Source organism: Maylandia zebra, linkage group LG18 (assembly GCF_041146795.1).
Source record: "Maylandia zebra isolate NMK-2024a linkage group LG18, Mzebra_GT3a, whole genome shotgun sequence".
NCBI classification, from domain to species: domain Eukaryota; kingdom Metazoa; phylum Chordata; class Actinopteri; order Cichliformes; family Cichlidae; genus Maylandia; species Maylandia zebra.
The window spans coordinates 5,745,589-5,771,876 of record NC_135184.1 but is presented as its reverse complement, the minus strand read 5'-3'; the positions used below and the strand labels follow the sequence as shown (position 1 = coordinate 5,771,876).

Genomic DNA, 26,288 nt, shown 5'->3' with positions numbered 1-26,288 from the left:
GTCTTTTCTTCTGTCTTCATTCCAGGATCTCACTCAAATCTGATGCAGAAAATATGAAACTAATCTGAGAGAATAACTGAAGCAGTTTTCCTCCTGAAGCATCACAAAGTTCAGAGTTCATGTTTAGAGCAGAAGATTCAGCAGTCGCTCTGTGACCTTTCAACTTTCTTCACTAAAACAGCTTCATTACAGAGAAACAAGTCACATTTTCTTCATGTTCTTAAGTCCTTTCAAATGTTTTTAATGGTCCTTGAATGCAGCATCAGTGTCGCAGGTTTACAAGGTCACTTTCTGTTGTGTTCAAAGATTTCCTTCAGATATGGTCTTTAATCAGTAAAGCCAGTGATACAGCAGTGTCATTAGCTGTGTTATTGGCACCAGGCTGTGTTTATGTATGTATTTAATTCTGTCTGAGGATGTCTTCAGCATAAAATGATCATTTGCTCAGCTGCTGTGTCTCATCTCTTATCAGACATTGGTTGGAACAGAGTTTTGTTGCTGACCATCTGACAAGAGGGTGAAGAAAAGCTTCAGGCTTCATTTGGACACTACGTTGGACAGAAGTCTCCACAAAAATGACTCAGAAACACAAATATTATTAATGAAAGTCCAAATGTCAAAAAGGGGTCATACATGATCCTGAGAAATGTCCTTGAACATTTGAACATGAGTCAGAGGGTTGTCAGGTTTCTACACTGCATCGTGGCATCAAGCCTGAGATGTCTGTGGAAACAAGTATGGAGGACACAAATGCACAGACGCAGTCGAGCTGTTTACTGCTGATGAGGAAGGAAAATAGTCTGTTGGATATTAAAGCAGCATTTATTAGAGTAAGAACAGATACTTGTGTCCTTCATTTGATCCCCGTCAATTTACAGAAGACTTAAGGACCCTTTGACTTCTAACATACAGCTGCATGTTTACAATTTTATTATTTATTTATTTATTTCTAGCAAAGCGAGACTTTACTGATTAAAGACATATAATCAGACATATTACTGTTACTCTCTGAAAAAGACTCACATAAAGCAGATTTATCACAAGACACATCCTTCATGGCTTAAAGTTGCAGTGGGACTCTTTCGCCATCTGGTGGTTGTAACAGTTATGACAACTGTTCCTGCATATATGTCCCTCCTCAGTGTGAAGAAGACTGGACTCCAAGCTGCTCCTGCTGATCACTGCGTGTTCCTCCTGTGTCTAAAATCTATTTCCATTATGAATCAGGAAACTGTTTGCACCAATCATAAAGCCAATAAAATACGTCACACACTAAGAAATAACTAAAAGGAATTGTGCATTTCAAGGAGATTTTTCCCTCGTTTTTTGAAATCATAACAATACAAACTAATGCAAGACTGTCATGTTTTCAAAAGTTTGTAGAGACACTGTTCTGTTGTATTCTAGGACATAAGTCACTCCTCCTCATCATCATCATCATCATCAGCACCCATGACCTCCTTTTAGTCTTTGTTTTGTTATTTTTCAGAGTTCAGGAGACGTTCTTATGGGATTTCCACAGTGTACAAGTACTGTTTAGAGCCTTTACCTAAAAGAAAAGAGTAAAGTACAAAGTAGATTTACTCACTGCAGGAAAATAATGCCTCAATCTGATATATTGTCTTATATGACAAACTGAAAGTGATGCATCAAAGTGTAAGCAGCATTTTCCTGTTACAGCTGGTCTAGATGGAACTGATCTGATCTCCTTTATGTGCAGGTAGATATCCAGTGGGTTTGCTAAGGGTCACAGATGAGGGGCTGTGTGAGATGCTTAATGGGAAAGGAAATAAAACCATTGTTCCAGACCTGCAGCTAAGATACTCGAGTATCTTCAAATATGAAGCTGAGTATTACTTCCATACTTTCCTCCACTGCTGATGACCTTGTTACCTGCTGCTCCCTGTTAATGATCAGCCTCAGTTCTGATAGTAAACTGTTGGCTCTCTGAGGGGAAGAAAGAAGTTTGTATTTGTTTAAGATACAATGAAATCATATTTTGACATATTGGAAGATGACATGGAGCTGAAAAAATACTACAGGTATAAATGGAAACTCCAGTTTATTTCTGTTATTTCCTGTGATCGTGTTTGTACACTCGCTCATGATAACTGTTCATTCAGCTGCTGTTTCTGTCTGCTGGACATCTTTAGCTTTCAGTAAGGATGCATTCATAGATCAGCACATCTTTTTGAACCACATTTCTTATGAGACTCAGAGTTTACATTTTGGAAATGTGGTGAGACCTGGGGTAGAAAGAGACTGAAGCTTCAACCTCGGCAGTTTTGTGTGTGTGTGAAGCAGAAAGATAAGAACTGTGTGACCAACTCATCACACACATAATCCTGAATCAGAAAAACAGCATCAAGTGTTGTAATTGTTAAACACAGAAGTGTGATTTATATCAAAGTCAAAGTCAGCTTTATTGTCAAGGACCATATACGTACAGTCATACACAAGAATTTGAAATTGCAATCCTCCCATGGCCCCCAGTGTACACTAAAACAATATAAAGATAAAAGGATAAAAATAAAATAAAAGTTTTATGCACAACACAATATGGTAAATGGCCTGTATTTATATAGCGCTTTACTAGTCCCTAAGGACCCCAAAGCGCTTTACATATCCAGTCATCCACCCATTCACACACAGGTGATGGCAGCTACATTGTAGTCACAGCCACCCTGGGGCGCACTGACAGAGGCGAGGCTGCCGGACACTGGCGCCACCGGGCCCTCTGACCACCACCAGTAGGCAACGGGTGAAGTCTCTTGCCCAAGGACACAACGACCGAGACTGTCCAAGCCGGGGCTCGAACCGGCAACCTTCCGATTACAAGGCAAACTCCCAACTCTTGAGCCACAATCGCCTATACTATACAGTTATTTAAACAGCAGTGTCCAACACAATCATAGTGATTGTGGACAAGTTTGTGTGCAAGTGGGGGTGGGGCGGACAGTGAAAAAGTAATAGTGTTGGGTCAGAGTTCATATGTTTGGGGGGTGGGGGGTTCAGAGGAAAGAGGTTAATGCAGGTCTGGAGTTCGTGTGTGAGAGCAGGGAGTGAAGAGATAAGATAAGATAAGATAAAACTTTATTAATCCCTCGGGTGGGTTCCTCTGGGAAATTCGGTTTCCAAAAGCACAGCACCGACAGAAGTTACAGTTACAGAATGTTATATATACATACATATATATATATACATACATATATATATATATACATACATATATACATATATACATACATACATACATATATATATATATATATATATATATACACACATATATATATACATATACATACATACATACATACATACATACATACACACACACACACACACACACATATAAATACAGAGACAAATAAAAATAAAATATACAAAGGGGATAAATAGAATAAATAGGAATAAAAAATAAAAATACAAGTGAATTGCACATTTCAAGTATTGAGGTCTATTGCACCATTGACTATTAACAAAAGTATTGCACAAAAGTATTGCACAGTGAGGTGAAGAGGCACTACAGCTTAGTTGTTCCCCCCTCCTTTGTCCTCCTGTTTCCCCTCCCTCTCCCCTCCAGAGAGGAGTTAAACAGTCTGATGGCGTGTGGGACAAAGGAGTTTTTAAGTCTGTTAGTTCTTGTCTTGGGGAGAAGCAACCTGTCACTGAACAGACTCTTCTGGTTGTTAATGACTGTGTGCAGAGGATGCCCAGCATTGTTCATAATGTCCAGCAGTTTTTTTAGTGTCCTTTTCTCTGCCACTGTCACCAGAGTGTCCAGCTTCATGCCGACCACAGAGCCAGCCTTCCTGATCAGTTTCTCCAGCCTGGATGAGTCCTTCTTTGCTGTGCTGCTCCCCCAGCACACCACAGCATAGAAAAGTACTCCAGCAACCACCGACTGGTAAAACATCCTCAGGAGCTTCCTGCAGATGTTAAAAGACCTCAGCCTCCTGAGGAAGTACAGTCGGCTTTGGGCTTTTTTATACAGGTGCTCTGTGTTGCATGACCAGTCCAGTTTATTGTCCACCCACAGCCCGAGGTACTTGTACTTGTTGACCACCTCCTCCCCCTCTATCTGAACCGGCAGTGGACCTTCTCTGGACCTCCCGAAGTCCACAACCAGTTCCTTGGTCTTTGAGGTGTTGAGTTGCAGGTGGTTTGTGTGACTCCATGCGACAAAGTTCCTCACCAGACTTCTGTACTCCTCTTCCTGATCATCCCAGATACACCCCATGATGGCTGTGTCATCTGCAAACTTCTGAATATGGCATAATTCAGAGTTGTAGCAGAAGTCAGAGGTGTACAGGGTGAAGAGAAGAGGGGACAGCACAGTTCCCTGTGGTGCTCCTGTGCTGCTGACCACAATGTCAGACGCGATGTCCTTCAGCCTGACGTACTGTGGCCTGTCGGTGAGGTAGTTGGAGATCCAAGCCACCAGGCAGGGGTCCACCTCCATCCTGTTCAGTTTTTCCTGAAGCATACAGGGCCGGATGGTATTAAAGGCACATTGAATTCAGCATCCTGACAGCCTGATGGATGAAGCTGTCGCTCAGTCTGCTGGTTCTGGCCCGAAGGCTGTTCAGTCTCCTTCCTGATGGCAGCAAACTGAAGAAGGTGTTGGACGGATGAGTGGAGTCACCTGTGATGCAGATAGGGTTTCCAACCGTCCCTTAAAAAACGGAATGGTCCCGTATTTAGAAACAAAAGTACACGTCCCGTATTGAGCTAATAAGGGACGCACTTTGTCCCGTAATACAGTGAGAATCAAAAGTAGTCTATAAATGTTAATGGAATTAACGCTTTGTTTGAAAACATAATTCCCAGCCCCTCTCCTGCTTTGTGACCAATGAGCTGACAGCACACTTATGACAATTCGAGTATGACAATTCAGATTACCGCTCATCCCATTGGTCGAGGAAAGGTCGCTTACGGAGAAAATACCGGAAGACAACAGATGACCACAACAACAAGCATGGCCAACAGGGGAACAAACGCCGACACTGCGGTGCAAGTCTCGGACGACAGTACACCTAGGCAGTAAAGCTGGGCAGACACTGTGCGATTTTTTCAGTCACGTTATTCAGCTCCTGCTCAAACTGCACGATTGACGCGCAGGGGTTAGAAGTTGGTAGGTCACGATGCAGGGTCTCACACTATACCGCCCGATGCTCTGATGCGACCTGAGCGCTCACACTGTGCGTCCATAAAATGAAGGTTATAACAGAAAATCTGTCGCTCGCTCGCTCGCTCTGTCTTTCACTCACACAGACACGCACACCACCAACATCAACTTTGCTAAATTGCTAATGAAAAACATGATCAGGCAGCTGTGATTGAGCAGCAATGTAAATCCAACTATTTTCACGGTTGTTGTGGTCGTGATAATTTTGTGATGCCACATCGAAAAGGCTCGGATGAGCTTTCCAAAGTTCTACAAGTTGTGCCTCCATCGCTTGTGTCCAGTTCACACGCTGCACAGCCGTGCTGCTCCATCTTTTTCACCGACGTTTACGTGTTTGCGCGTGAGCAGTGTTAGCGGCTCACGAGCGATTGATATCGGGAGCTGGTCGTGAGGTGTTAATCGCTTCTCGTTACCCCACGTATACTACACGATGCACGATGAAGGCCCAAATCGGGCCGATCGCCAAATCGGTCGCACGACTCAAAAGTCGGCTCAAAATGGGCCAAAAATCGCACAGTGTAAGCCCAGCATTAGCGCAGCAATGTTTGTTTGTTCAGACAAAGAAAAAAAAGGCTGCAAAAGTACAGGGAGGAATGGGAAAAGGAAAACACCTGGCTGGGAAAATGCACGATAACACCTATAAAGCACACTGCACTGTGGTGTGCCGGCGCACTTTTTCCATAGGCATGCTTCTAGTGGTGGGCACATGAAGAACATTAGGGGCGTGAAAGCTCGGGGAACCCTTAACCAATTTTTTGTCCACCAGGCCACGGCAGAAGCAGATATGGTATGTAAACACTGGTTTGTTTGTTTTTTCAAACCCTCTGGTTAAGGTTAATATGGGCATGTGCAGTGAATATCAGCGCTATGTGGCCAGAAGTGTGATAATATAATTTATTTTGTGTAATAAACAACTGCAAGGATAGATGATTACAACAAATAGATGACTAATACATAAAAGTAATACATAGATTAATGATGATGATGAGTTATGATGTGTAATCATGGGAACAAGTGGGTTTACAAACAGGAGCAGCTGATTAGCATTAGAAAAGCTGAAATAATACCTCAACTGAAGCCAATTGTACTAAATGCACTATATGTGCACTGTTACAAGAATATTTTTCGTTCTATTGTTTTCTATTAATTTATATAATTTTAAGTTAAGCAGGACAGAGTTCTTTTAAAGAAAGATTTACTTATATTCTCAAAAGTTAAGCATGACAGGCTTCTGTTTAAGAAAGAGACCTGTTTTATTGTGTTAATGTTGTCATTTTGAGCTAAAAAATAAATGGCTAAATGATCATTTGTTTCCCATATGGTCATATCACAAAGAATATGCATCTGCTTAAATCAAATTCAAGTCAAATGGTTAAAAAATAATTTCACACACAAAAAAAGAGCTACAAAATTCACCACACTGGGAAGGGTGAACTGGGTTGCCCGGCCCTGGCCACGAGGTGTCTCTTATTTATTTTTCAGGGAGTTGGCAACCCTACATAGCAGCCACCCAGCCCAGCTCTAGAATTTTCTTTTCCTCCCTTGATCTGATGAGGAGTGTTGTTCTTGTGCCCACTGCCAGCTGGAAACTTGGGTACATTTAATATGAGCCGCTGTAGATAAGTTTATGAAACATTTGTACTTGAAACTGATGTTTTAATGTGTTGTTAGACAGAGAAGTCATGAGCCGAATCCGACAGGCATTGGCCATTGCATGAACTCCTCTGGGGAGTTAGCTTGCAGCACATGTTCAAATTGAATGTTCTGGGTCTTATTATGTTGCAGCGAGATTCAAATCCACAACTGCGATGTTTTTGTTAAGGAAGAAAGCTAAATGTTGTAAAATACGTGAATGAAGTTATTACCGGGCTGGATAGCAGACTGTTAGCAAGCTAGCAGCTAAGGAAACCTGGCTACCTTTCCAATATGGCGGCTGATACAAGGTCAAATATCAAGATTATGTGCTTTTGCCTAAGAAAATTTGGTTAACAGCATTTATTTTTTCTGTTAATATTTTTTATATGGACCAGCCTGTACCTTTATGATGTTAAGACTGCTAGATGAGCTGTTAGTGACACTGAGTTAGTCATGACTATGCTTTCTGTGTTTTTTCCCTCCCCTTTTGGTATCCTGTTCCTGCTGGATGAACCACTTCATGATCATCCTCATCTGATGACTCCGCTGCGCTATCCTGCCTGGTAGATTCTCCTTGCTGCAGGTGTATGCTTCTGCCAGCTGGATGCTGTTACTGGATAGTACACTGTTCCAATGGAGCGGTAGGAACAAATTGAAACACACTAAAAGAAAAGGGTTATTGTTTAAAATTGTGTTTTAATAAATGTGTTAACGTTAATTAAGTGTTCATTGTGTGCTGGAGGTCCTACTGGTCCTATGGTGGAGCAGCTACTACCTCTCCTTTAAGAAACTTGCCTCTGATGGGATACAGATATTTGGGACACATTTCAATTCTTGTAAGGGTTTAAAAAATACACAAACTTGGAAGAGTTGACTGGATTTGTACAAAATGAGATGGCTGGCAATGGAAAGATGCAATTCGATTGTTACATGTTTAACTCTTTAAAGCCGGTCGGAGCGGGCACGCTCTGTTTTGCGTAACTATTTTTAAATCCCTGTCGAACCGGGAACCGCGTAAGCTAGCGCAATAATTTTTTTGCATATGAAACCAGAGGAGTTGTACTTACATCTTATGCCATCAGCTTGTCCTAGGTCACGGTTTCCTTCCACATATAGCTTTGCAAAAATTGCATAAAAAGCGCTTGCAGTAACAAAAACATAATATTCCAGAAACACGCTTTGCCGATCCGATCAGCTGTTCGTATTCCAGATGTATTTAGTTTTCAATCAAGATGGCAGAGCTGTAATCATGCTCTAAAATTATATATTGTAATATGACAATTGTAAAGTTACTTAACCTGTGAGTCCTTGGTAAAGACATTCTCTTCAAAGTGAACGCTGCAAAGATGAGATGCAAGTTTCAAGTACAGTACATTTCAAGTACATCCTTCTTATGTTAGCTAGCCACTAGTTCAGTCTCTGTGCTACACCATCACCTACAGGACAACTGCAAAACAACAACAACAACAACAAAGAACAAAAAAACAAAACATGTAGTTAAGATGATGGTTTTTAATTAGCTGCTGTAAAACAATGTAATAACAATAAATAAATGCAACCATGACATTAACTGCTTTTTAGGTAAGTACTTTATGTACTTTTGGAGAACTGTTAGATCATCCATGTTTTCTACAGTCATTGGTTTGCTGGACAAAGTGGCCCACCCGAGGGGTTCCCTGCCATTGACCAGCAAGCCACCCTGGCTGAGGATCATCTGATTGCCAGGGCAGAAGGAGCAGAGCATGCCAGGCAGTCATGGAGGTACAGCATCCTAATAAGGTGTCAAGGGGGTATACACCAGGCTTTGGTGGACACGGGCTGCGCACAGCTCCTGGTTCACCAAACCCCGCTTTGCCCCGGGACATTATTGGTGTTGCAGTGGGTGGAGGTTACATGTGTACATGGGGGCATTCACAGACAAAACACATGGAATAAAGGCTGCAGTCAGTTATATTTTATCTCAGATAAACTAGTCAGTGTTTATTAGTGTTTGCTCAACTAGAAGTCTTCATAGTAGCATCCACACATCAAGTCTTTAAACAAATAATGAAAGGATAATGAAAGAAAGTTTAATGTGAAATTACTGAATTATATGAAATATTATGGCTTTGTCTGCCAGAGTGTTTTTCTTTAAACTACTTGGAACACTTTTACTGGCAGTCAGTGATGTCACTAAAAGGCAAGCTTCTTATGTTGTGTTGCCATAGTCTCCGGAGTTGACTTTTAAAGCTCACTTACAGAACTGACTTATACAGCTTAGTTAGAAAAGTCAAGCATCCAGACATTTGAAGGACTATTCACTCATTAAGGTGACATTTTCTATTTTAAAAGTTCTCAAAAAATTAAAATGAAAAAGGAAACAAGAAAAGTTACGACTGAGGCAGATAAGAAAGATCCAGGAGATCAAGGTAAGTAAAATAATAAAATCAAATCCTGGTAAAATCCAAATCCTAGAAACGTTGACACTGTGTGAATCGTTTTTAGAGCAATTGAATCATATGTTTGATTGAAAATAGCTTTAATACAAGATGTCTAATCAAAGAAAGGTTACTGGGGCACTTTGTCTTTTGGTAAAATAATGTGACAGGTTTATTCTTGGACTGAGCAGTGAAAACAGACCAACAAGTGTCATCAAGATGTAAGACTTAGTAAACCTAGTATCAATTCACACTGGTCAGTTTTTTTTATCCCAAGAATAAACTTGTGATAATTTAAGCAAAAGCAATTTCAAATTCTTTGCCAAACTGCTTCCAGTCCTGATGTCGGGGACTCTTTTTCACCACTGTGTTGTTGTCGTTTATAGATTGTAAGAGCAGGACTGCTAAAAGAAAGGCCAGTCCTGAAAAGAAGACCCCAATAAAAAGGAGGAGGGTCGCTGAGCAGGCTGGTCCTTCCACCAGCTCAGATGTGGTCAAAGGAGTGAAGCGCAAGGTTGTGCAAGATGAAGAGGGCACAACAAAGAAAGCAAAGAAGGCTAAACTTCTCCACCATATGAGCGGTGACAAGGAGCAAGTATCCTCCTTGTTGGACTCTGGTAAAGGTAGGCTAATTAGTTGAATAAGGGGGTAGATTAAGTGTGGTTGCTAGGTTTAAGATATTAGTGTTTAGTGTTTGTGTCTATCATCCAGTGAGCTGATGTGCTTTTGGTGTTTTCCACATCTCCAGACTTGAACAACAAACAGGTGTGCGCAAAACATGGCAAAAGAAAGGCCACGGGAGACAACAGAGAGTCACCCAAGAAAAAAAAAAGGAATGTGGACCAGGACAAAAAATCAGTGGCAGACCAAAAACGTAAGTAGCAAGCAGCTTGGGTTTTATATTCAGGGGAAGGGCAAAAGGAACATTTAGGCTACAGAGGAGAGTAATTTGTGTCACAGCTGTAATAAAACAAGATTTGTTGTTTTGTCTGTTCAGGTGAATTCCAAGCCAGATATGTGGAGGAGCACCAGCTCGGAGAAGGAGGCTGCGGAGCAGTGTTTGCTGGCTACCGGATAGAAGATCGTTTTCCAGTAAGTGTTCAGATGATGGTAGTAAGACAGGCAGTAACGCAGATAATGGATAATATCGTAAACTGAGACGTCTGCTGTGTTTCCACCTTTCATTATGTCATACTGAGGAAATGCTCACCAATGCTCTGTGTCTTCTAGGTTGCCATCAAACACATTCCCAAAAATAAAGTCTACTGCAAAGTGGCGGTAAGCGTCCAACACTTGAATCAGTTTTACATTACTGGATTGAATGCGGCGTTCCTCATCATCCACTTTGTTGTAACATTTCAGGATGAAAGCGGGAAGAAGCTCTCAGTGGAAGTGGCCATTATGGTTAAACTTGCAGGTGAAGCAGAAGGGTCAGTGGGAATATCTGCACCTGTGTCCTTGCTGGAGTGGTTCGACCTTGGCAAAGAGCTGATCCTGGTGCTGGAGAGACCTGTCCCTGCTGTGGACCTGCAAAAATACAAAGCAGAACATGGAAGAACTTTGACAGAGGACAAGGCCAAGGTAGGTTGACTGGGAGAGCCTTAGACTGTACAGCATTCAATCAAGGCAGAAAAGCATTAACTCATTATTGTGTTTTTCATCTTTTCCAGGTCATTCTGAAGCAACTAGTTGATGCTGTAAAGGAACTTGAGGATAAACACATCTTTCATCGGGACATCAAGGGACCAAACATTCTGATTGAGACCGGCTCAGATGTGCCTCGAGTTCGCATCATTGACTTTGGACTGAGCTGCTTTGTTAAGCAGCGATCTCTGTATCGCATCTTCTATGGTAACATATTCTGCTCCTGCTTTTCACAGATGTAACAATTTGTGTCTTTTGTTTTAGAAGAAATTGCAATTGTGTCTGTTTGTTAGGCACTCCTCTTCACATCCCTCCCGAGTGGTACATTAGGAGCTGCTACAGGTGTGGACCCACCACGGTGTGGCAAATGGGAGTGGTGTTGTATGAAGCGCTTCATGCACGATACTTTAGTACCGCGAGGTTCCTCACAAAGCAACTGAGCATCAAAAAGCGTCTGTCCACAGGTAAGAAAACTTCACACTTCCAGATTCACTGATGCCTTGGATCACTAGAACTATCATCTTCATCTTTTTGATCTTTTCTTTCTTTCAAGAATGCCGGGATTTCTTGGACGCATGTTTAGCTTTAGTCCCGGAGAAGCGCCCAACACTGGAGGAGCTCCAGCTTCACCCCTGGCTAAGATAACACACACAAACACACAATTCACACCTTATCATATAAGTATGATACGTTGTAGTAACTTCCTTCCTTTTTTCTGTTGGACAGGAATAGATAGAATGGGTCAATCTTAAAAAATAAATAAATAAAAATTTAGCTTTTTTGGAGTTCCTGTAACCCCCCCAGCCATCCCAGGAAAGGGGATCTCTCTTTGAATGGGCTTTCCCGAGGTTTCTTCCCATCGATCTGGCCCCCTGGGGAGTTTTTCCTCGTCTTCATAGAGAGCTTGGGCTGGGTCAGGAGCTCCATCAAAACTGTCTTTATTTGATGACATTAAAGTCATCAAATAAAGATGTGTTTTACTTAAAGTAAAATTTGATCAAAATAAAACTTGTTTAATTCATCTTTGCTGAGGATTCTCCTTCATTACTATTTTGTTTTGTTTTGTTTTTACCCATGGTGCATTTTGACAAATAAGAAAACTGAATGAGGTTAAAGTGTGCACAAAGACAGTCACACTGCAAATGATCTGAAGACTTGCATCTGTTGCTCTAACCCCCAACTAGTTTAGACAGATTTCCTGGTTCTACCAGAGGTTTTTTCCTTCAAGAAGGGAGTTCTTCCTTCCCACTGTTGCTGAGTGTTTGCTCATAGTGGGTTGTAAAAGCATAAAAGTTAATAAGAGGCATTCATAGCAGAGTTATCACAGCGGGAACTATATAGCTTAAATGTACAATTTCTACAGGACGAATTATAACTTCATTATGTATAAAAGCTCCTGTGGATAATTACTCCTATTTGTAACTTTACACAAGAGAAAGTTTGCTGTCACACTATTTATAACAGGTTGGATTTTGTCCTCTGAGTTGAGCCTTTGGTTGCAGTTTATTGAAGAATTTCCTCTAAAGTAGCTGTTGATAAAGATTTAAAGTCCTGTTTATATACAGAAATATGCTTTAGTTCATGTTTTTTTACGTCTGCCTCAGTGGATCAGTAGAAGATCTGGCACAGGAAACTAGATGATGAAAAAAGGGTACGAATATATATATATATATAGATAGATAGATAGACACAGGTTGCAACGTAGTATTTTCATTTTTTCTTAGCATTTCTTTAACGTCTTGGTGCAAAAGAATACCTGCATTTGTGTGTAAAGAAATGTTACATATATACTCAAAACAGTTGGAAAAAAGAACTACAAATTTGGAAAGGAATTTATTCATGTTCTCACTCATAGATGGAGTACATGGTTTAAAAAACACTGAGGAAACAGATATGAGGCGGCTGTATCAACATAAAAACATTAATACAGTTAAAAATGAATAAAAAGTTGCACGCTTAAACTTATTTCTCTACAGTTTGTACAATTCATCCATGTAACAATAGGTTCTCTCTTAATATAGTAGTTAATTAAAATATCTTTACATAAAAATACATTTTTAAGTACTCTCCGGTGGAAGTCTGTTGTGGCTTATGTTTCTAAATGACACAACCATAAAGCAGCCCACAGAATATACAAATATGTCTTTGATAAGTGAATGTTGGCTCCCACAATGGCCTGTTAAGTTATTGCAAAAATAATTTACTGCATAATATGTCAGATTAGAACATGTTATAAGCACAAACTGAAGGGGAAACGATAAAAACAAAAATTAAAATACTAAATGAAGTTAAAGGATATTTCTTACTATACTATATAATTGTATAATGTTGCGTTTGATTGCAAATGAAAACCCACCAAGAAAAAAAGAAAGAAAGAAAGAGAGAGAATAGAGTTTAATTTATTCCAAACACATTCTTTTCTTTTATTTAAGCTGTAGCGAGATTCAAATGGACAAAAGAGAAAGAAAAATATTACAGATTTGTTTTATTAATCATGAATAAACTTTATTATACACAACTCTAAATTTCAGTTGGTCTTAGTCAGATGTGTTTTTAATTAAATCCTGCAACACTGTGCTCGCTGCCATCACTTTATATCTTAGTGTGCAATTCAAATATATGCTTATTACAATATTTTTCCCCCTTAACTCTCAACTCGCGTGTTTAAAATGTCTGTGATCATATTTGTCCGTTGACTTCTGTCTGGGCCTCGAACGATTCATCAGACAGGTTGGCAGCCTCCAACTGATGCTCCAGACTTTCATCATCGCCTCTATTCTGATCAACTCTTATCTTAAACTTAGTGATGAACTCATTACTGGCCAGCGCGCCCTCCTTTTTAGGGCATGTGGGCTTTGATAACAGCCGGCTTTCCAGTCGCTCTGCAAAGAAAATTCACAAAACATTTCTTATTTGGTAAGCTTGTTAACAAATTTTAGTTCAGTTTTGCTGAAAGTTATAGCATGCATCAGGTAAGAAGCAATTGGTTTTTAAAAAGCATATACATTCCCCAAAACATTTTTATTATGTGCATTCTGGAGAATAAAAGATTGTACACAATTTCCCTTTTTAAAGTAAAAAGATTATTAAGTCTAATTCTTACTTATTCAGTAGATTAAAGTATTGAAACATCATTATTCATAAAATATGCACATTACAAAATTAAAGTTATTCAAAAATTACGCAAGTACTTACTCCAATACTCACATTATTCAAGTAAATTTAATTTTTGCCAATGTAATGTCACATAAAATCTTAATCTGAATAAGGGATTTGAACCCCACTGTCACGGCCAGGGGATCAGCAGGCCGCTGACTAGTAGTGTTCTCTCTCTCGCTCTCTCGCCAGGGCGGAACTCATGGTGGGTTCACGCCCTCGGCCCACGCCCCTCTGAAGAGGAAACACCTGGGCCTCATCAGTGCAGCCAGCATTTAAGCCAGGGAGTGGCTTCTACTCATCACTGGATCGTTGTGTGTGACTCGCGTCAGTGCAGCCCGGCTCTGAGCAAGTTCTCTTTTGCTTCCCTGTGCAAAACCTCTAACGTGTGTTTCCTTCTGTACATAGATCCCCTGGACCCGACTCTGCATTCCCCGAGCGGATTCCCTTTTTGTGTGAGTGTTTGGAGAGGAGCAAGTGTCTTTTCCCTACCTGGATTTCCCCGGAGCCTTTTCCCTGTCACCGCTTTGTATATAGCACTATCCCCTGCACTGTTTGTATATACACCTGGTGGAACTGTAATAAATACTGACTGTGCCTCTGAGTCCTGCGTGTGAGTCCTCAAGTGAACCGTGACACCCACACAGATGAGAGCTTAGCAGTGAAGCTCTCTCTTAAAATTTGAGTTATAAAGTCAGAAGTTATCACTGACAGAGATCCATGTTCTTTTAACATAAGAAAGAATATTTGCTGAAATTGACATTAATCCAAGCCCTTAAAACGCCATTTTGGATTAAGCATTTCCTTTTAGAAAAGTCTTCAATGAGCAGGAAGCTCCAGTACTGAAAAAGAAGCCAACATCAACTGCTAAACGTGCTAAAAGTAAGTAAGTCCCCGTAGACTCCTATGATCAAAACACATACAGTATAAAAGTTATAGGTTACAGATCTGAGAAGTAAAACAAATGTCAAAGTGCAAAAAGACTTATGGTCCCATAGAAGTCTATTCCATTTGCCTGGAATTAGGTGAACACCTTTGTGACAAATTTAATGGCTCAGTCATTTGTTTCATGTCATATTTAATAAAAGACTGACATGGTGGCATGTTGAATTGTCCATTTTGCACATATTTGGTCATTCTAAGCGTCAGAAGGGGAAAGATCATTCTGGGAATGCCTACTGGCAAAGGATGTGTGACTGACAAGTCCAGTGTGTGAAGTTTAACTACAGTCTAAGGAGCTTGGAAAGAAAAGCATCTGGACTTCTTTAAGTTTCTTGAAGATGTTTCACCTCTCATCTGAGAAGCTTCTTCAGTTCAGAATTTCTTCAGAGAACTGAAGAAATTCTGAACTGAAGAAGCTTCTTGAATGAGAGGTGAAACGCTCGCTGAAGCTTTGTGAAATCCTCCTGGAGTACTGCCTTGGTCCCTGATGGTAGATGCCACCGAAGCAGTCAACAGTTCCTGAGTGATTCGTAACGCTTCCGTGACTGAAAAGTTTGAGGAGCTCACAACTGTATGAGCATTGTAAAAAGAAAAAAAAAAACAAGAAAAAGAGCAAAACAAAGACGTGAACACTGTTTTGTTGGGAGAGGAAGCAGACGTTGCCTGTGTCTGTGCTGCCATCTTGAAAAAAAATGTTTAACACAGTTGCACAAACAGCTAAAATGATCAAAATTTAAAACAACATATTAAACATAAATATGTGCCAATTACCAGAACTTATATGCAGTTTCACTGAGGTTTAATTATGCTCAGTTTCTCAATACTGCCATGTTGAAAATAAATTAAATAATTAAAAATAAATATGTTTAAGTTAACCAGTGTGTGTGTGTGTGTGTGTGTGTGTGTGTGTGAGGGTATAATGAGGGTCGTCTTCATTACTTAACCATATAAACACACATGGGTGGTTTTAATATTGATATTTAACTCATACAAAAGTTTGTTATGTTTTATTGAATGTTTGTTTATAATCCTCAGATTTACCCGTTCTTATATTTTGCTTGTTCTTATGTTATTGTATTTTGCTTGCAGACAAGAATTTTGGATACGATTGTCTTACCTGTGATTTCTCTTGATTGTGTGTGAAATGTGCGTGTAGCTTAGTTCAGTATGTAACCCCAGATAGTGGTTTGGCTTCAGGGTAAATTAGCAGCAGTCTATAAAGGGCTGCCAGTTAACATCAGACGGCCTCTGATGTCCAAATGAAGCTTTCTGAAGCTTGGATTGAAAAACGGTTCATTACTCGAAGCTTTTCAACACAGTCCTGTTTGGTGACATCTGGTGGACAAAACTATGAAGCGCAGCTTGAATCTACAGCTTGTAATGAACTGCTTCATTATGATTGCCCACTCTGCAGAGATGAACTGACAGCTTCTCTTTAATGTCACGTGATAGTTGTGTCTGATATCGGGCTGATATGGTGCTTTGAACATGTATTTGTTTTACGTGAAAAAAATTCTGTTATGTCGATTTTAATAATAAATAATTTAGATGAATAAAACGTTCTTGTGTAAACATGTGCCATGGTGTGTTCTGCTGTTGCTTGTGACTTCTTGTAGTTTGTTAGTAATAAAAATACACTAAATATAACAATGTAAAGCACAATATTATAATAGTTGTGAGTATTGTGCTGTGAGGTCACTGCCTCCACCTGATTATGTAATTAACCAGCAGACTGGCACGTTTATATATAATATACTATAAGTTATATCATTATAATTATGTGTACATCATATTTCTTATGTACATTTTAGACCTGGGAGCAGAAATGCTGATGAACTGGTTTTTATTGAGGAACAGGCAGAGCGTCCTCTCTTCCTGGCTCCATGTCTATAATTATGTCACACACTGATTCGCTCTCACAAAACCACCAAAACACGGCACAAATCCCACCAATGCTTCAATTCCTTATAAATCATTGAATCAGGTACTGAAGCAGTGACGTGCTGAATGAAGCTTCAGTCGTCATTGATCACGTGACTCTGTTCAGTCAAACCAAGCCTCAGCACAGCGTTTCTGAAGCAGTGTGTTGATTTTTTGACACACGTGCCGGAGCTTCAGCTTCAAACGGGCCGTCACCATCAGAGTTGCTGGAACCATGTCCCACTACTGGCTACTCTGTTTTATTCTGTGTTAAGTTTTTGAATGTGAATTTTCTGTGTTAAGAATAACAAAGAAAATGTAATGAAGTGATTTTAAAGTTTAAACTTTGTGTTAAATCTTGTAAGTCAGAGAGAGAGAGAGAGAGAGAGAGATGAGGTGTGGGTGGACATCAGATGATTAAATGTCTACAACCTGATTGGCCCAATTGTGAAGATGTGACCAGGGGCGGATCTAGAAGAATAGCATGGGGTGGAAAGTGCCACCCTAAAATGATCCCTTGCCACCCCAAGTGCCACCCCAGTTTTGCATATGACAGTGTTGTTTATTAAAATAAGATAGCATTAGCAGTTTGAGCATAGTTACAGTCAACAGTGAATATAAATGCTAAAACTGAATATATTGGATAGTGTTCCCCCCCTCCACCATTAACAAATGGTTCAGCCCATAGCAGGAGGGCTTTTTTCTTATTTTCAGTAGCAAGCATGCTTATGATTGTGCCAGAGCACATTTTGAACAACACCATGGGAATTTCGGATTTTACACAGGTGGTTGGATGTTAGACTCTGTAAATGGAAGGAAGATGAGTGTTATTAACCCTCCGTGGTCCACGGACACGCTGCACCTCCAAATCACATGACTGATTTAAGTTAGCAAAAAGCTGCAGCCACACGGAGTCTCTATTTCAGCCCACATTGAAAGTTCGGACTTCAAAGTTTATAAATTTTAATTACAGGCCAGTAAATCCAGAGTTATGATAATATATATAAGCCACGCTTTTTTCTAAATACTGTCGTCACGTTTGTGTGTGTGTGTTTTAAGCGTTTTAACGACAGCACGAAAACAGTAAAGAAAGGAAAAAAGCCACCTCTTTCCTATCAGTGGAAAAATGTACCATGTCGACCAATTAAAAAAAAGTCAACACTGAGATTTGGTTGTTTAGGAAGAGGGAAAAGTTTTGGGAGTGACGGTAACGGCAGCGAGACAGAACGAGTGAGAGAGAGAGAGAGTTTTTAGATGTGGGAGATTTGTGACGTTTAGTGTGGAGTGTATACTTAGTGTGTTGTGTTGTCTTGTGTAGTTGTTCTGTTGTGTAGTCGTTTTGCTTTGTGTGTCAGTGAGGGCACTAATGAACACAAAGGCACATTTGCAATGTAAAAACTGTCACTAAGTAGCAAACCAGCAGAGTGATACATCACCTGTTGTCAGGCCTGCAGGTTTATCCCTGTGCTCTTCTCCTCTGTCTTTTGGTGGACAAACTTTTTTTTTTACTGGCACACATCATTTGTGTGGCATTTTATTACGAAGCCTGATTGTTCTCTCATTTTAGTTTTAGTAATATCTTTAAATGGTTGTACAAAATTTAAAAACTCGGCAGGTGTATTGGCTGCATTTTTAGATAAATAGTTGTATATGTTTACAAAATGTACAATTATATTATATTTGCATTTCAAGTTATAAAAATTTAATCAACATGTCTATGTTTTTTTTTTTTTACAGTAAAAAAAATACTACTAGGATTTTAAGTTCTTTGTGTGATTTCAGATCAGTAACACTAATGCAGTATGTCAGTGAAAAAAAACAACTAAATTCAGTTGAGCTAAAAAAGAATGATACCAAACAAGGCAAGGGGGAAAAAATAAAATAAAAAATTTGAGGGTGAAATACAAACGTAAACTCAAAAGGAGTCAGAAATGTCCGGTTGTATTTCAGACCTCACTGGGTTAATCCAACAAATGATGAAAAATTAGGTTTAAATTTTTGTTCATGACAGTGCAGACTCCTGACATTTTGTGCAATTTAAGCTGTAACAATGTGATTGTTTTCTAACAAAAAAAAAAGTGTGAAACTTAAGTAAGACTTGTGTTTGTAAATGAACCGCCCCATGTTGTGTAGCTTTCTGGATTTTACACTTATTGGGCTATATATTTAATTATTATACAGGCTATACAGTACATAGATCAAAACTCACATGTTTTATGTAACTAAAGTGTGTAATTATGTGGGCTACAGACAATAATTAAGTTATATATTTATATGAAAAACGTGTATACTTACTGCATTTGAATCATTTCAACCATATGTAACCACCTGCATATGTGTTTGGAAAAAAAATGCTTTGATTTTGCCACCCATTTGATTTCTTTGCCACCCTAAGAAAATTTCTCTAGATCCGCCCCTGGATGTGATGTCCACTGAGGGAAGGGGGGAGAAAGGGTGAGCAGGTATAAAAGTGAGGTGAAGAAGAGATTTGGGGTTCTTCCCTTTTGTCCTCTGTGAGATGAGCAGTTCAGAAGTTTGGATCTAAGAGGTTCACAGTTAAAATTCCAGCAGAGACGCTAAAAGGAGAACCACAGTCCAACCTGTGAATGTTTTTAACCCTTTGTGAAACAACAAAGGCATAAATATGATCATATCAATATTATCTACTGGCTCAGACTCATAGGATCAGGGATTAGAACTCCTTTTATCAGAGAGATGAAATCTACTTCCTGTACAGGGTTTTTTTGTGGGCCTACCGATCGACAGAAACTAGAGTCAATAAAAAAACTGGACATTGGCTCAATGTGTGTGTGGCACAGGCAAACAAGGACTGAGCGCTGTGTAGTCCCACATAAAGTCAGACACCTGGTCACCCTAGGTGGACCATGGCATGGTCTATATGGAGGATACAGACACTGCTGAAAACATGACTCTGTCTGGTTTAGATGATCAAATGTCTTTACTTTAGGAGGCTGTGGCTCAGAGTACATTCACATAATGCCTTTGAATAAATGTAAAAAGCTTGTTTTGCTCCTGCTTTGATTTCTTTGTCCAGGTAGAAATTCTGCTTTTTGCCTCTAAAATCTGAAACAGTTTGAAACAAAGTTTGGCGCTCTAATCCTCTCTGTGTTTGTCCTTTGGTCAGATGGTGATATTGAATGAAATATTCCAGTATTCAGTAGCTCAGCAGCTTTGTAACATGTGGTTTTGCACACTGTTCAAACCTCAGATGTTTGTGTAAACAAGTGTGGAGGACACAAACTGACGGGGGGAGGAACGACATTTACTGTTCATGTGTCTGACATTTAGTCTCCATGAGTTCTCATAAGACTGAAGAACTCTGTGATCTCTAACATGCAGCTGTATGTTTTCAAATCATGTGTCTCATTCTCTGGACTTTACTAGACAATGAGTGAAGAACATGTAACGAATATCATCTTTAAAGTGATGAATAATAACTCTGCCTCTGTGTCTTCATAAAAAGATCGTACTTCTGAAAGGTCAGAGGGCAGCATCCACTCTGGGTTTACACAGTTTTGCAGGTTTAGCTCTTCTGAAGTTCAGCACCTGCTTTTTCAACCAATCAGAAGCCAGTATTGTAGAGAGTTCATATTTCTTTTCATGCAATTGAATAATTTTGAATGTTTAGGTGAATATTTATATTTAGAGTATTTTCTCGATCAGTGTCTTCAGTCCTGACCCTGAGTGCGTACGTTTAAAAATAAAGTGATATAACTTCTTTTACATTACTGTGAACTTCTTGTACAGTTTGACAGCTGATTGTTGTCGTGTTTGTCGTCATATGAAGATCGTTTCCTAAAGAGGACTGAACAGTCATTTAGCCTCTGGCTCCATCCATGAATCTGATGTTTGCTGTATATTCTGTGCTGTTAAAAGTGTAATGGAACATATAATTTGTAAATATAATTTCATATGTAATTATGATGATCTTTACCCATTAAGATTTTAAATGAAACGATAAACAAAGGCCAAGAAAACTGAGTTAAACTCCTGAGTCTACTATATATTTGCACCATGAAGAAATGAATTGTTTGCACCAGTAATAAATAATCAAATATATCAAATTATCATCAATATTTAAATAAATGAACCATCGCTCCAAACAAAACAACAATTAAACAGAGAGTCCTATAAAACTTCCATTTCAAACATCCACGTAAAGTTAAACTATTAAACTTTAACTGGGTCAGACTTGTTACTGCATGTTGTAACCAAACATACCACACCCAGCATCATGTGATTGGCTCTTGGTCGCTCTGTAAGAATATTTCTTTAGTGCCTCCCTTCACAGATGTGTCTGTATCAGGATGGGTCTAAACAACATGGTGTAAATGCAGTTGCTGGTGAGCCTCATTTCCTGTAGGAGGTGAACAAGAGCAGAGATCTGTTTCCCTTCAGAGCACAGAGGTTGTTTCTGTTCAGAGGAAGTGAAACTGTCTGACAGTCACTGAGAGACGGTGAAACGGCACAGCACATGAATCAAATGGATCAAACAAAATTCTGCTGTTCAGTCTGTTTGGATCTACTGAAGGATCCGGTGACTATTCCCTGTGGACACAGCTACTGCATGAACTGTATTAAAAGCTTCTGGGATGAAGAGGAAAAGAAGAAAATCTACAGCTGCCCTCAGTGCCGGAGGACTTTCACAGCGAGGCCTGTCCTGGAGAAAAACACCATGTTAGCAGATTTAGTGGAGGAGCTGAAGAAGACTGGACTCCAAGTTGCTCCTGCTGATCACTGCTATGCTGGACCTGAAGATGTGGCCTGTGATTTCTGCACTGGAAGAAAAATGAAAGCCTTCAAGTCCTGTTTAGTCTGTCTGGCATCTTACTGTGAGAAACACCTTCAGCCTCATTATGATTCACCTACATTCAAGAAACACAAGCTGGTGGAGCCCTCCAAGAAGCTCCAGGAGAACATCTGCTCTCGTCATGATGAGGTGATGAAGATGTTCTGCCGTACTGATCAGCAGAGTATCTGTTATCTCTGCTCTGTGGATGAACATAAAGGCCACGACACAGTCTCAGCTGCAGCAGAAAGGACTGAGAGGCAGAGAGAGCTGGAGGTGAGTCGACAAAACATCCAGCAGAGAATCCAGGACAGAGAGAAAGATGTGAAGCTGCTTCAACAGGAGGTGGAGGCCATCAATCAGTCTGCTGATCAAACAGTGGAGCACAGTGAGAAGATCTTCACTGAGCTGATCCATCTCATCCAGAAAAGAAGCTCTGATGTGAAGCAGCAGATCAGATCCCAGCAGGAAACTGAAGTGAGTCGAGTCAAAGAGCTTCAGGAGAAGCTGGAGCAGGAGATCACTGAGCTGAAGAGGAAAGATGCTGAGCTGAAGCAGCTCTCACACACAGAGGATCACATCCAGTTTCTACACAACTACCCCTCACTGTCAGCACTCAGTGAGTCTACAGACTCATCCAGCATCAATATCCGTCCTCTGAGCTACTTTGAGGATGTGACAGCAGCTGTGTCAGAGGTTAGAGATAAACTACAGGACATTCTGAGAGAGGAATGGACAAACATCTCACTGACAGTCACTGAAGTGGATGTTTTACTGTCAGATCCACAAGCAGAGCCAAAGACCAGAGCTGGATTCTTAAAATATTCATGTGAAATCACACTGGATCCAAACACAGCAAACACACAGCTGTTATTATCAGAGGGGAACAGAAAAGCAACAGCAGTGAAACAACAACAGTCTTATTCTGATCATCCAGACAGATTCACTAGATGGTGGCAGGTCCTGAGTAGAGAGAGTCTGACTGGACGTTGTTACTGGGAGGTGGAGTGGAGAGGGGAAGGAGTTCGTGTGGCAGTCGCTTACAAGAATATCAGCAGAGCAGGGAGTGAATGTGTATTTGGACATAATGACAAATCTTGGTCATTAAATTTTTACAACAACATTTATACATTTTGGCACAACAACATCCAAACTCGTGTCTCAGGTCCTCGTTCCTCCAGAGTAGGAGTGTACCTGGATCACAGAGCAGGTATTTTGTCCTTCTACAGCGTCTCTGAAACCATGACTCTCCTCCACAGAGTCCAGACCACATTCACTCAGCCGCTCTATGCTGGACTGTTGCCTTATAATTATGGAGCCACTGCTGAGTTGATTAAGCTCAAATAGACTGAAGTCTTTCATATTGTGGGTTTAAATCTGTATTTTAGTTTCATTTTATTTTCTCTCCATCATTTCTGCACAGAGATCAGCTGTCAGTCAAACATTATGGGTGGTACCTCCACATCTTCTAGTTGTTCTCTTGATGTTTCTCAGTTTTTAAAGGAGATCTTTCCTGTGACTGTTTATGGAGGCTATCACTGCTCATCATCATTTTGATTTACTAAAATATTTCTCCACATGAAAATGTAAACTTCTCTATCCTCTAAATGTTTCTGGAATATTTGTCTTGAAAAATGTCGACATTTCTCTTTATGAGTATGGCAGACCATGTGTGTGTGTTTGTGTTTGGTTTTTGTCAAAATCATCAAACAAATGAGGAAAAACTGTGATTTTAATGAATGAATTCATATATTGTGTTGATGTTTTATTGTGTGAATAAACTGGAAGGTTTGACTATAAATCAAACTTTGAACAAAGTCTTTTCTTCTGTCTTCATTCCAGGATCTCACTCAAATCTGATGCAGAAAATATGAAACTAATCTGAGAGAATAACTGAAGCAGTTTTCCTCCTGAAGCATCACAAAGTTCAGAGTTCATGTTTAGAGCAGAAGATTCAGCAGTCGCTCTGTGACCTTTCAACTTTCTTCACTAAAACAGCTTCATTACAGAGAAACAAGTCACATTTTCTTCATGTTCTTAAGTCCTTTAAAATGTTTTTAATGGTCCTTGAATGCAGCATCAGTGTGGCAGGTTTAAAAGGTCACTTTCTGTTGTGTTCAAAGATTTCCTTCAGATATGGTCTTTAATCAGTAAAGCCAGTGATACAGCAGTGTCATTAGCTGTGTTATTGGCACCAGGCTGTGTTTATGTATGTATTTAATTCTGTCTGAGGATGTCTTCAGCATGAAATGATCATTTGCTCAGCTGCTGTGTCTCATCTCTTATCAGACATTGGTTGGAACAGAGTTTTGTTGCTGACCATCTGACAAGAGGGTGAAGAAAAGCTTCAGGCTTCATTTGGACACTACGTTGGACAGAAGTCTCCACAAAAATGACTCAGAAACACAAATATTATCAATGAAAGTCCAAATGTCAAAAAGGGGTCATACATGATCCTGAGAAATGTCCTTGAACATTTGAACATGAGTCAGAGGGTTGTCAGGTTTCTGCACTGCATCGTGGCATCAAGCCTGAGATGTCTGTGGAAACAAGTATGGAGGACACAAATGCACAGACGCAGTCGAGCTGTTTACTGCTGATGAGGAAGGAAAATAGTCTGTTGGATATTAAAGCAGCATTTATTAGAGTACGAACAGATACTTGTGTCCTTCATTTGATCCCCGTCAATTTACAGAAGACTTAAGGACCCTTTGACTTCTAACATACAGCTGCATGTTTACAATTATTTATTTATTTATTGATTTCTAGCAAAGCGAGACTTTACTGATTAAAGACATATAATCAGACATATTACTGTTACTTTCTGAAAAAGACTCACATAAAGCAGATTTATCACAAACAAACATCAAGACACATCCTTCATGGCTTAAAGTTGCAGTGGGACTCTTTCGCCATCTGGTGGTTGTAACAGTTATGACAACTGTTCCTGCATATATGTTCCTCCTCAGTGTGAAGAAGACTGGACTCCAAGCTGCTCCTGCTGATCACTGCGTGTTCCTCCTGTGTCTAAAATCTATTTCCATTATGAATCAGGAAACTGTTTGCACCAATCATAAAGCCAATAAAATACGTCACACACTAAGAAATAACAAAAAGGAATTGTGCATTTCAAGGAGATTTTTCCCTCGTTTTTTGAAATCATAAGAATACAAACTAATGCAAGACTGTCATGTTTTCATAAGTTTGTAGAGACACTGTTCTGTTGTATTCTAGGACATCAGTCACTTTTTAAATGCATGCTACTCCTCATCATCATCAGCATCATCATCAGCACCCATGACCTCCTTTTAGTCTTTGTTTTGTTATTTTTCAGAGTTCAGGAGACGTTCTTATGGGATTTCCACAGTGTACAAGTACTGTTTAGAGCCTTTACCTAAAAGAAAAGAGTAAAGTACAAAGTAGATTTACTCACTGCAGGAAAATAATGCCTCAATCTGATATATTGTCTTATATGACAAACTGAAAGTGATGCTTCAAAGTGTAAGCAGCATTTTCCTGTTACAGCTGGTCTAGATGGAACTGATCTGATCTCCTTTATGTTCAGGTAGATATCCAGTGGGTTTGCTAAGGGTCACAGATGAGGGGCTGTGTGAGATGTTTAATGGGAAAGGAAATAAAACCATTGTTCCAGACCTGCAGCTAAGATACTCGAGTATCTTCAAATATGAAGCTGAGTATTACTTCCATACTTTCCTCCACTGCTGATGACCTTGTTACCTGCTGCTCCCTGTTAATGATCAGCCTCAGTTCTGATAGTAAACTGTTGGCTCTCTGGGGGGAAGAAAGAAGTTTGTATTTGTTTAAGATACAATGAAATCATATTTTGACATATTGGAAGATGACATGGAGCTGAAAAAATACTACAGGTATAAATGGAAACTACAGTTTATTTCTGTTATTTCCTGTGATAGTGTTTGTACACTCGCTCATGATAACTGTTCATTCAGCTGCTGTTTTTGTCTGCTGGACATCTTTAGCTTTCAGTAAGGATGCATTCATAGATCAGCACATCTTTTTGAACCACATTTCTTATGAGACTCAGAGTTTACATTTTGGAAATGTGGTGAGACCTGGGGTAGAAAGAGACTGAAGCTTCAACCTCGGCAGTTTTGTGTGTGTCTGAAGCAGAAAGATAAGAACTGTGTGGCCAACTCATTACACACATAATCCTGAATCAGAAAAACAGCATCAAGTGTTGTAATTGTTAAACACAGAAGTGTGATTTATATGTGGTTTTACTGATGGTTAACACAGTCGCACAAACACCTGAAACTGATCAAAATATAAAACAACATATTAAACATAAATATGTGCCAGTTACCAGAACTTATATGTGGTTTCACTGAGGTTTAATTATGCTCAGTTTATCAATACTCACTCATACAAAAGTTTGTTATGTTTTATTGATTATTTGGCTTTAGGTTTTCCAGTTTTCCAGCTGCTGCTGTTTAATGTTTGCCTGGGAAAAGAAATTCCAGTTAGTGTGGGAAGTTTGGTTAAGCTGGTGGAAAACAATACTGTTACACTGACCTTTTGGATAAGATTGTCTTAC

At 39.7% G+C, this 26,288-nt stretch overlaps 2 protein-coding genes across 8 annotated transcripts; both read left to right on the top strand.

Annotated features, from left to right (window-relative positions):
- Nucleotides 1–4,950: 4,950 nt before the first annotated feature.
- LOC112430094 (serine/threonine-protein kinase pim-1-like) lies at nucleotides 4,951–14,647 on the top strand. Of its 7 annotated transcripts, XM_076876619.1 has the most exons (12): nucleotides 4,951–5,137; nucleotides 5,958–5,978; nucleotides 7,394–7,467; nucleotides 8,462–8,587; nucleotides 9,630–9,866; nucleotides 9,992–10,117; nucleotides 10,241–10,335; nucleotides 10,474–10,521; nucleotides 10,606–10,824; nucleotides 10,914–11,094; nucleotides 11,181–11,351; nucleotides 11,441–14,647. In XM_076876619.1, exons 4-12 carry the CDS (start codon nucleotides 8,569–8,571, stop codon nucleotides 11,530–11,532), a joined length of 1,188 nt encoding a protein of 395 aa, XP_076732734.1. In that variant the 5' UTR covers nucleotides 4,951–5,137; nucleotides 5,958–5,978; nucleotides 7,394–7,467; nucleotides 8,462–8,568; the 3' UTR covers nucleotides 11,533–14,647. The 7 variants fall into 7 exon arrangements, 6 of the variants coding, with proteins under 6 accessions (XP_076732734.1, XP_076732736.1, XP_076732735.1 ...); XM_076876621.1 differs by lacking the exon at nucleotides 5,958–5,978; XM_076876620.1 differs by lacking the exon at nucleotides 4,951–5,137 and having other exon boundaries at nucleotides 5,749–5,978; nucleotides 8,408–8,587.
- Nucleotides 14,648–21,183: 6,536 nt separating this feature from the next.
- Nucleotides 21,184–23,532, top strand: LOC143413623 (tripartite motif-containing protein 16-like). The gene has a single exon (XM_076876897.1). It carries the CDS (start codon nucleotides 21,401–21,403, stop codon nucleotides 23,060–23,062), a length of 1,662 nt encoding a protein of 553 aa, XP_076733012.1. The 5' UTR covers nucleotides 21,184–21,400; the 3' UTR covers nucleotides 23,063–23,532.
- Nucleotides 23,533–26,288: the final 2,756 nt, after the last annotated feature.

Coding starts and splice junctions, on each gene's coding strand:
- LOC143413623 (XM_076876897.1), top strand. CDS start 21,401: ATGAATCAAATGGATCAAACAAAATTCTGCTGTTCAGTCTGTTTGGAT.
- LOC112430094 (XM_076876618.1), top strand. CDS start 9,174: ATGAAAAAGGAAACAAGAAAAGTTACGACTGAGGCAGATAAGAAAGAT. Junction 10,118..10,240: donor ATCAGTGGCAGACCAAAAAC/GTAAGTAGCAAG, acceptor TTGTCTGTTCAG/GTGAATTCCAAGCCAGATAT. Junction 10,522..10,605: donor AAGTCTACTGCAAAGTGGCG/GTAAGCGTCCAA, acceptor GTAACATTTCAG/GATGAAAGCGGGAAGAAGCT.